General features: G+C 55.2%; 1 protein-coding gene and 1 non-coding gene across 2 annotated transcripts; one reads left to right on the forward strand and one right to left on the reverse strand.

The window, feature by feature from the left end:
• Positions 1 to 169: 169 nt before the first annotated feature.
• LOC101879101 (RNA pseudouridine synthase domain containing 2) lies at positions 170 to 5,612 on the forward strand. The gene is made up of 3 exons (XM_034062127.1): positions 170 to 892; positions 2,447 to 2,743; positions 3,947 to 5,612. Exons 1-3 carry the CDS (start codon positions 170 to 172, stop codon positions 4,754 to 4,756), a joined length of 1,830 nt encoding a protein of 609 aa, XP_033918018.1. The 3' UTR covers positions 4,757 to 5,612.
• A 2,795-nt stretch (positions 5,613 to 8,407) lies between these two features.
• On the reverse strand, positions 8,408 to 8,489 carry TRNAS-GCU (transfer RNA serine (anticodon GCU)). Its single transcript has one exon. It is a non-coding gene; the product is annotated as a tRNA-Ser (tRNA).
• Between the last annotated feature and the right edge of the window lie 2,557 nt (positions 8,490 to 11,046).

Raw genomic sequence — 11,046 nt, forward strand, 5'->3', positions numbered from 1 at the left:
TGGGATGGGGCTGCGATGGGGCTGGGATGAGGCTGCTGTGGGGCGGCGATGGGGATGCTATGGGGATGCTATGGGCCTGGGATGCAGTGACCAAGGGCCAGCGCAGCGGGGCGTGGCCTGGCGCCGATTGGCTGCTTTGCCCGTTGCGTCACTGCGTGCGCCGCGCGTCATGCGGAGCGCCGCCGCGGTGTGGGCAGCGTGCTTGCGGCCGGTGCTGCGGTGTGGAGCCGTCTCCGTGCTCCCCCCACACGGCCCCGGTATGGCGGAACCGGGACCGGGCCTAGGCCGGGAGCCGCAGTCTGGACCCACGGGCAGGGAGGAACCGGAACCGGGACCAGGCCGGGAGCCGGAGCCGCAGCCCGGACCCATGGGCATGGCGGAACCGGAACCGGGCCATGAGCCGGAGCCGGGACCCACGGGCAGGGAGGAACCGGCACCAGGCCCAGGCCCCGGCCGGGAGCCGCAGCCGGGCCCCAGGGGCAGGGAGGAACCGGCACCAGGCCCAGGCCCCGGCCGGGAGCCGCAGCCGGGCCCCAGGAGCAGGGAGGAACCGGAACCGGGCCAGGAGCCGCAGCCGGCCCGCAAGAAGCGGCGGTTGGCGGCCGGGGATCGGTACGTGCCTCCGCCGCGGAGGCTGAGCACGGGGGTGAGCTTCGGGGCCTCGCACTTCGCCGAGACCTCCTACTACTTCGAGGGGGGTCTGCGCAAGGTCCGGCCCTACTACTTCGACTTCCGCACCTACTGCAAGGGCCGCTGGGTGGGCCGCAGCCTCCTGCACGTGTTCAGCACCGAGTTCCGGGCTCAGCCCCTCGACTACTACCGAGCAGCTGCCAGCGCCGGCCGCCTGCGGCTCAACGAGGAGCCCGTGCGGGACCTGAGCGTGGTGCTCAAGGTGGGAACCCCCGGTCGGTGTTTGGGGTAACCCCTGTTGGGTGTTAGGGGTAACCCCCGTTGGGTGTTGGAGGTGTCAGAGGTAACCCCCATTCGGTGTTAGGGGTAACCCCCGTTCAGTGATGGGGTAACCCCCATTTGGTGTTGGAGGTAACCCCCGTTTGGTGTCGGAGGTAACCCCTGTTCGGTGTTAGGGGTAACCCCCGTTCGGTGTTAGAGGTAACCCCCATTCGATGTCGGAGGTAACCCCTGTTGGGTGTTAGGGGTAACCCCCCTTTAGTGTCGGGGGTAACCCCTGTTCGGTGTCGGAGGTGACCCCCGTTTGGTGTCGGAGGTGTTAGAGGTAACCCCCGTTGGGTGTCGGAGGTAACCCCCGTTAGGTGTTAGGGGTAACCCCCCTTTGGTGTCGGGGGTAACCCCCGTTGGGTGTCGGAGGTGTTGGAGGTAACCCCCGATGGGTGTCGGGGGTAACCCCCGTTCGGTATCGGAAGTGACCCCCGTTCAGTGTCGGAGGAATTCCTTTAACCCCTTGTACAATTTCTCTGTATTACCCCCTGTACATTGGTTACCCCTGTATCAGAGGTAACCCCCACCTTGGGGCTGGGGCACCCCGGGGGTGAGCGTGGTCTGCCTGGCAATGAGCATCACCCCAAGCACAGCTGGGCAATAACCCCATGGTGGGGCTGAGTGCTGAGCTGCTTTGGGGGAATCGGGTCTCCCAGGGAATCCCTATCCCAGTGGGGTCACAAGTAAGCGGTCCAGTAGTCTTGTGTTTAGCAGTGTGCCCCATAGCTCCCTGCTCGGCCCCGCAGGCATGGATCTAATGCTTGGGGTGGGTTATTGAACTTCAGTAGTGATGAGCACTGTTGTGGTCCCACATTCTGGGTTCCAGGACAAAGGGGGTTTCGTGCCTTGTGCCATAGAATCATAGAACAGTTTGGGTTGGAAAGGACCTGAAGATCATCCAGTTCCAACCCCTGCCATGGGCAGGGACACCTCACACTAAACCATGGCACCCAAGGCTTCATCCAACCTGGCCTTGAACACTGCCAGGGATGGAGCATTCACAACCTCCCTGGGCAACCCATTCCAGTGCCTCAGCACCCTCACAGCAAAGAATTTCTTCCTTAGATCCAATCTAAACCTCTGCTGTTTAAGTTTGAACCCATTACCCCTTGTCCTATCACTACAGTCCCTAATGAACAGTCCCTCTCCAGCATCCCTATAGCCCCTTCAGACACTGGAAGCTGCTCTGAGGTCTCCACGCAGCTTCTCTTCTCCAGGCTGAACAGCCCCAACTTTCTCAGCCTGTCTCCATACAGGAGCTGCTCCAGCCCCTGAGCATCCTCGTGGCCTCCTCTGGACTTGTTCCAACAGTTCCATGTCCTTCTATGTTGAGGACACCAGAACTGCACACAATGCTCCAGGTCAGGTCTGACAGAGCAGAGCAGAGGGGCAGGATCAGCTCCTTCAATATAGTGAACCCCTATTGCCTGTGGGCAGCTGGAATGGTTGTACCAGTTGCATTCACACTAATTGCCCCTCTGTTCTTCAGAACAACGACTTCCTCAGGAACACCGTCCATCGCCATGAGCCACCGGTCACAGCCCAGCCCATCCACATCCTGGCAGAGGACCAGGAGGTGGTGGTGGTTGACAAACCCTCCTCTCTGCCTGTCCACCCCTGCGGCCGGTTCCGGCACAACACCGTCATCTTCATCCTGGGCAAGGAGCACGGCCTGCAGGAGCTGCACACCATCCATCGCCTGGACCGCATGACCTCGGGAGTGCTCCTGTTTGCCAAGACTGTGGAGGTGTCCAAGAGGATCGATGAGCAGGTTCGGGAGAGGCAGGTGAGGGATGAGGCTCTGGGGTCTCCATGATGTGTTTCCTTGAAGGGTTAGGTCCAAAGATGGCTTATTTGGTTGAAACAAGCACAAGTTCCCAGATGAGCTTGGGGTTATGTTGCTGTTCTTATTGTGTTAAGCATGACATAAAGATGGAGTAAAAATCAACTTGATTTTAGTAGTATTAGGTTGAAAGGGATTTCCTTCCTGAGGGAATACACAGGGTCAGTACTCAGATCCACAGACTGACCAGGATGGTGCAGAGCAGTTTGATTTGTAAGTGGGAATGTGGAACTCATCCTGCAGTTCTTTAAATGCTTTGGAAGGTCTCATTACTTTTCCAGTGGTTCCTGGTCCAAATAGAACTGTGACTGTGCTGGATCCCAGGGTGTGCATCTGGGTTGTAAACTGAAGGCCACGGAGAGGTGCTTTGGAATTTAATAGGAGGAAAAACAACCATGGAATGGTTTGGGTTGGAAGGGAGCTTAAAGCTCCTCCAGCTCCAACCCCTTCCACTGGAGCAGCTGCTCCAAGCCCCTGAGTCCAACCTGGCCTTGAGCACTGCCAGGGATGGGGCAGCCACAGCTTCTCTGGGCATCCTGTGCCAGCGCCTCAGCACCTCCCAGGGAACAGCTTCTGCCTCAGAGCTCAGCTCAGTCTCCCCTCTCTTGGGCAGGTTCAAGCCATTCCCCTTGTTCTGTCCCTATATCCCTTGTCCCAAGCCCCTCTCCAGGTTTCCTGCAGCCCCTTTAGGCACTGGAGCTGCTCTCAGCTCTCCCCTTCATAGGCCAGAAGGGGAGAGTCTCCTCCCTCGACCTACTGCTCACACTCTAGGAATGCAGGCCAACACCAGGGCAGGGAGTCAGTAGATCAGGCTCTTGTGGTGTTCATTTCCCAACTAGTTGGGGAAAGTGAGAGAGAAATTTGGCTTTAAATAACTGATTATTTTTCCCCTTTCCTGTTGAATTGCAATAAAATGTTGGCAATGTGCTACCTACAAATGTGCTACCTACAAATGTGCTACCTACAAATGTGCTACCTACAAATGTGCTACCTACAAATGTGCTACCTACAAATGTGCTACCTACAAATGTGCTACCTACAAATGTACTTCACTGAAGAGAAAGGGAGGAGCAGCTGGGATGGGACTCGGGGGGCTCATTGGGATAGAGATGGTTCCTGATGTGTGGTTCCTCTGTGCCCCTGCAGCTGGAGAAGGAGTACGTCTGCCGTGTGGTGGGGGAGTTCCCAGAGCACGAAGTGGTCTGTGAGGAGCCCATCCTGGTGGTGTCCTACAAGGTGGGAGTGTGTCGTGTGGACCCCAAAGGGAAATGCTGCAAAACCACCTTCCAGAGGCTCAGCTACAATGGGAAGAGCAGCGTGGTCAAGTGTCTGCCCCACACCGGCCGCACGCACCAGATCCGGGTCCATTTGCAGTTCTTGGGGCACCCCATAGTCAATGACCCCATCTACAACATGGAAGCCTGGGGCCCTGACAGGGGCAAGGGGGGGAAGATAGATAAAACAGATGAAGAGCTCCTCAAGGCCCTGGTAGAGGAGCATCGTTCCAAACAGAGCCTGGATATACTGGGTATCATGGAGGAGGACTTGAACTCCGGTGCTGGAAGTAAAGACTGTGGTGATTCAAGTGAGTGCACAAAGCCTGTGCAGGCTGATCCCAGCAGTGGGAATTCCTGCCCTGCTGAGGATGCTCAGGATCCCGGGATGGACACTTGGAATCCTGGGAGGAATGACACAATAGGGTGTCCATTGAACTCTGATGCCAACCTGGAAACACAGGAAAGCAAAGAACTCAACTCATGTGACAATCAGGATGGGGAAGTGGGAGAAAAGGGTCCAGGAGAGAAGGACCCTTTGTGTGTGGAGTGTAAGATGGTAAGGAGGGACCCATCTCCCAAGGAGCTGGTGATGTATCTGCATGCCCTGCGCTACAAGGGCGTGGGGTTTGAGTACTGCTCCAGGATGCCTGAATGGGCAGCAGAAGACTGGGAGGAATGAGTGAGGATGTGGTAAAGACCTCACATGTACTTCCCCAGCAGTGCTTGAGGTGAACAGGATGGGAACTGTCCTCATGCTGGAGAGGAGGAGCAGAAGATGAGGCTACAACACACTTCTGGGTTTATGTTGCTTGTGGGTGAAGCAGCACTTCAGGGTACCACACACTGCTTGGCACAGGCAGCTTTGCCTTTCACCTCCACATAACCTGGGGCTGCTGCTGATCATCCACACGGGTATTAGTGAACATCAGCAGTGGTTGTTGTTCTGGCCTCCTGTGTTCTTGGAGCTGACACCAGGAGCTGTTGGGTTGTTGTTTGCTGTGCTGGATGTCATACACAACACTACTCGTGCTGTACTTCACTGCCAGATTGTGAAACTCAGACCTTACCACTGAGAGCATCCTGAGCTAAAAGCAGAGCACTGTGAAGCTGATCCCTCTGGTGCTGTTTGTCACCAAGGTGGACTTGCCTTTGGTATTGCCCTTTCTGTGCTCCTTTAGATCATTATGCAAAGTTAACTCTAGAGATGGAGCTCTTTATATTGGGCCTGGTTTTGGAGGTGCTAATCCCCAGATTTGTCCTTATAAGGAGACTGGTTAAGATGAGTTTTGTCTTTCTGCTACCTCCCTGTGCCCTGTCTCCTGCTCTCACACACATGTGGCTTCTCTTGAGAGCCTGTCCACTCTGCCCCTCACTGCAGACGTACTTGAGCAGCAATCCAAAGCAGGGCTCTGATTCTGGTCTAGTTTAATGTACTACAGGTGGGGAGTTTTTAATGTCAATGTGACAGCTTTCAGGGAAAACAAACTGGTTTATGAAGCAGAAGACTTTTTAATATGCATTTTATATGAATATGTGTCCAAAATGATAAACATCAACTGCAGTTCTTACTTCCCTCAGTGTTTGTGTGGTTGCTTCTTGGCTTCTGGGGGGTTATGATGATCATTCTGCTGTCTCAGGTGCTCTTTAATCTTTTCCCCTTCTTTTCCATGTATGACTGGGGTGCCACCAGCTCCAGTGGCTGCTGCAGACAATCAGAACCTTTGCTGTGTCATTCAGGACTGTTTGCAGGCTGGTTTCTAGCCCCATTTCTCTGTATCCATCTGTCCACCCCTACCTGGGGCACAAGCATCTTGTATGCTTCTAAAATGAATGTGAAGGAAGGAATCCAGAGGAACTGATGCTGTTCAGCAATATTATGGGTATCAACTGGAACGTGGCCCTGTCTTGGATGTGCTTTGAAGCCCCCAGGACCAGGATTTGTGTACCAAACCACATTAAACCCCTGTGTACCTATTCCAGGAGCTCAGAGACACCAGATGATCTTTGTCTCCTGGACCATCCAGCTGATGTGTGTATTCCCATCCAGGTTCACTCGAGCTTGAGCTTTGCTCTTCTGCATCCCACTGAGGCTTTCTAGTCATTGTAAGTTAGCCACAGCTACTGTTTTACTCCTCCCATCATGTGTTAATGTCTAGTGCAGAGCTACAGGAGCTCCTTAAGCAAGAGGATGAAAAGCCTCCTGTGTTTGAGAGATGCCACCAAAAACTCATCCAGCTTTTGCATGCACTGGAATACGTATTTTGGGGAGCTGTGAATGAAACTTGGGCACCTTCAGTGCATAGATAAGAGTGTCTGCTGTGTTCCCTTGCTCTGGAGCCGTTTTCCCTTGCTCTGGAGCTGTTGTTCCCTTGCTCTGGAGCCCTGTTCCCTTGCTCTGGCTGTGCATAATGCCTGCAGGAGCAGCTTTTAGGTACCACACCTCGACAGTAAAGAGACCCCAGGGCTTCAATCTGCAAGATCATATAATCATAGAATAGTTTGGGTGGGAAATGACCTTAAGATCATCCAGTTCCAACCCCTGCCAAGGGCAGGGACACCTCACACTAAACCATGGCACCCAAGGCTTCATCCAACCTGGCCTTGAACACTGCCAGGGATGGAGCATTCACAACCTCCCTGGGCAACCCATTCCAGTGCCTCAGCACCCTCACAGCAAAGAATTTCTTCCTTAGATCCAATCTAAACCTCTGCTGTTTCAGTTTGAACCCATTACCCCTTGTCCTGTCACTGCAGTCCCTAATGAACAGTCCATCCCAGCATCCCTATAGCTCCCTTCAGACACTGGAAGCTGCTCTGAGGTCTCCATGCAGCTTCTCTTCTCCAGGCTGAACAGCCCCAACTTTCTCAGCCTGTCTCCATACAGGAGCTGCTCCAGCCCCTGAGCATCCTCGTGGCCTCCTCTGGACTTGTTCCAACAGTTCCATGTCCTTTTTATGTTGAGGACCCCAGAACTGCACACAATGCTCCAGGTGAGGTCTGACAGAGCAGAGCAGAGGGGCAGGATCAGCTCCTTTGACCTGCTGGTCACACTCCTTTGGATGCAGCCCAGGATACAGTTGGTTACTGGTCTGTGAGTGCCCTTGGACAATACCAGTTTAAGGCTGATTTCCACATGGAGCTTCCCATTGACTGCATCCACCTCATCTTCATCACTTCAGAGCTGGTGTCCACCCTGCAGATGTGCACAAGAACTGAGCAGTTGCTGTGATGCTCATAGGGGAAGTGTGACCATTAGAGGTGACTTATGGGGAATTCCCATCCACAATAGGGTCTGTGGTGAATCCCATGCCTATGGGGTGGGCATAAAGTTACCTGTATAAAGCATGGGGTTATCTGTACCCAAAGCATAGCTCTTTAGTATGGTCTTTTCATGCTATAGCACCAGCCCAGGAGGATGTGGCTCTCACCAGGACCCAAAGCACTGCCCCATACACATCAACCCTCCCAGCAAACCCTGCTGGGGTTTACACTGAGCCTTGGATAGGATTGACTTGGAATTGTGCCCTAAATAGCACCCAGATGCCCATCTTCCCCATTGTAATGCTCTTCCAGCTGTTCTAACTGGTCTGTTATGGGTGCTGGTTGTGAGGCTGCAGGGTCATGATCTGCCCGTTCTCTGCATGGGATTTAGTATCATTTCCACAGGGATTTTGGAGTAATTAAAGTAATTATATCACATAAGCTTTAATAACATAAGTTTTATTACCTAACATACATAACATACATAAAGGGGCTGCAGGAACCTGGAGAGGGGCTTGGGGCAAGGGATGTAGGGACAGGCCAAGGGGAATGGCTTGAACCTGCCCAAGAGAGGGGAGACTGAGCTGAGATCCACCCCTAACCCATGGCACTGAGGGGGGTGAACCCTTGCAGGGCCGGTGCCTGCAGCCCTGCCCTGGGCAGCCTGTTCCAATGCTGAGCACCCTGTGGGGCAGGAATTGTTCCTCAGCTCCATCTGAACCTGCCCTGGTGCAGCTCGAGGCTGTTTCCTCTTGTCCCATCCCTTGTTCCTTGGGAGCAGAGCCCAGCCCCTCCTGGCTCCATCCTCCTCTCAGTCACTCCTATGGAGCCATCAGGTCCCCCCTGAGCCTTCTCTTCTCCATCTGAACCCGCAGCTCCCTCAGCCCTTCCCCATCTCTTGTGCTCCAGGATGGGGAAAGGAGCCCACCCGCAGCCACAGCCGAGCTCTGGCAGCTCCCCAAGCACTCACACACCCTGGATATGATCCCTAAATCCCCCCCAGAACACGTATGGGGCCAGTGAGGGGTTGGGGGGATAAACAATAAGGAAGGAAAAAGCAATCCCCATTCGACGAGGATGGGATTCGAACCCACGCGTGCAGAGCACAATGGATTAGCAGTCCATCGCCTTAACCACTCGGCCACCTCGTCACGATGTTCTCCCTTCCAGCCCGACCTATAAGGAAATACACCCACCGCCTCTGGCATCGGCTGCCGCCTGCCGCTACCTCATTGACATGGCGGCGGTGGAGCGGCCGTTCACCGGCACACCGGAGAGGGCAGCGTCAGCACCGGGACCGAGCACTGTCCGTGGCCTGGTCTCCGGTGCCTCACCGGCCCCTTCGGTACCATTGCGGGCAGCGCCGGTAACGAGAGCTGCTGAAAGCACAGCCACCGTGCCGGCTCATGGGCGCCGCCATGTTGTACGGAGGGCTCCTGGGCGCCGCCATGCTGTACGGCGGGCGCCGCCGTGTGACGTCACCACGGCGGTTTGGCGCGAGGCGCAGGCGCGGCGGTTGGGTTTGAACGGCGGCGCGGCGGCAGCAGCGGGTGCGGCCGGGAGGGCCGCGGAGGCAGCGGCAGGTAAGGGTGGACGGAGAACCGGGACCGGAGGACGGAGAACCGGGACCGGAGCCCGGAGGACGGACCCGGGGGGGCCTTGAGGCCGTGGCCGGTGTCTGACGGCGAGCGGCGGCGGGAGCGCGCACGGAGCAGGCGGGAGCAGCGGGTGGGGCCTGCGGGTGTGTGAGGGGAGAGGGTCAGGGCCTGAAGAGATCTGAGGTACGGAACGGGAGGCGTGAGGAGAATCCGCTTGTAACCGGATGGGGATGAGGGGGGATCGGTGCAGAGGGGGTCCCGTTGGGGGAACAGTGGCAATGGGGTGTAAATGAGCGGTTTAGAGGTGGTTCGGGACGGTAAAGCAGACGGTACGTGAGGGAAACGGCTGGAGAGCGGAAAGGGAGAGTAAAGAGGGAATAAAGAGATTCTTACTCTTAAAGGGGGGAGACTGAGGAGGGCTTGGATAGTGAAGGACCTGAACAAATCATGGAGTGATTCTTTGTGTTCACAGTGTGGAGATGATTGTAAAATAGAAGAATAAAGAGAGGTGCTTTGTCGTCAACAGAGTAACAAAGCATCTTAGCTCGCTGCTGTATGATGTAGGTCAGAGATAGGTAAAGGTATTGGAGAGAGTGCAGAGGCCATGGGGATGCTGTGAGGGCTGGAGCCAGGCTGAGGGAGCTGGGCTGGGGCAGCCTGGACAGGAGAAGGCTCCTGAAGGGGAGAGCTGAGAGCAGCTCCCAGGCACAGGGAGCTGCTGTAACTGAGCAGGGATGACTGTGATCCCTGGGGTCCTGCAAACATGGAGATCCTGACTGTGGAATGCAAAGGCTGAGCAGATCTGTGCAGAGCTGACCTCACTTGCCTAACTTCATTGTCAGTTTTACAGGTCACTTAATGCAAGACTGGTTTGGGTTGGAAGGGACCTTAAAGCTCCTCCAGCTCCAGCCCCAACCCCTTCCCATGGAGCAGCTGCTCCAAGCCCCTGTGTCCAACCTGGCCTTGAGCACTGCCAGGGATGGGGCAGCCACAGCTTCTCTGGGCACCCTGTGCCAGCGCCTCAGCACCCTCCCAGGGAACAGCTTCTGCCTCAGAGCTCAGCTCAGTCTCCCCTCTCTTGGGCAGGTTCAAGCCATTCCCCTTGGCCTGTCCCTACATCCCTTGTCCCAAGCCCCTCTCCAGCTTTCCTGCAGCCCCTTTAGGCACTGGAGCTGCTCTCAGGTCTCCCCTTCAGGAGCCTTCTCTTGTCCAGGCTGCCCCAGCCCAGCTCTCTCAGCCTGGCTCCAGAGGAGAAGGTGACTGGGGTTTTTCTTACAATGTTCCTTGCTGACATTTAGCAAAGTGAGAATAAAGTTATGTGATAAACTCCATCAGACCTCTTATAACTCTCCTGTAAGTGTGCTTGGTGTGGAGTTCTTGGTGGAGGAATGTACATAGGTAAAGATCATTACCAGCATCTAGGAAATGGCTCAGATAATTTCATTTATTAGTCTTGTAGTGTTGTTTCTGTGGTATATAGAATCATAGATCAGTTTGGGTTGGAAAGGACCTCAAGATCATCCAGTTCCAACCCCTGCCGTGGGCAGGGACACCTCACACTAAACCATGGCACCCAAGGCTTCATCCAGCCTGGCCTTGAACACTGCCAGGGATGGAGCATTCACAACCTCCCTGGGCAACCCATTCCAGTGCCTCAGCACCCTCACAGTAAAGAATTTCTTCCTTAGATCCAGTCTAAACCTCTGCTGTTTCAGTTTGAACCCATTACCCCTTGTCCTATCACTACAGTCCCTAATGAAGAGTCCATCCCAGCATCCCTATAGCCCCCTTCAGACACTGGAAGCTGCTATGAGGTCTCCACGCAGCCTTCTCTTCTCCAGGCTGAACAGCCCCAACTTTCTCAGCCTGTCTCCATACAGGAGCTGCTCCAGCCCCTGAGCATCCTCGTGGCCTCCTCTGGACTTGTTCCAACAGTTCCATGTCCTTTTTATGTTGAGGACACCAGAACTGCACACAATGCTCTAGGTGAGGTCTCACCAGAGCAGAGCAGAGGGGCAGGATCAGCTCCTTCACCTGCTGGTCACACTCCTTTGGATGCAGCCCAGGATACGGTTGCTTTCTGGGCTGTAAGCACACACTGAAGCTGCTC

The sequence above is a fragment of the Melopsittacus undulatus genome, chromosome 4 (assembly GCF_012275295.1).
Source record: "Melopsittacus undulatus isolate bMelUnd1 chromosome 4, bMelUnd1.mat.Z, whole genome shotgun sequence".
NCBI classification, from domain to species: Eukaryota; Metazoa; Chordata; class Aves; order Psittaciformes; family Psittaculidae; genus Melopsittacus; species Melopsittacus undulatus.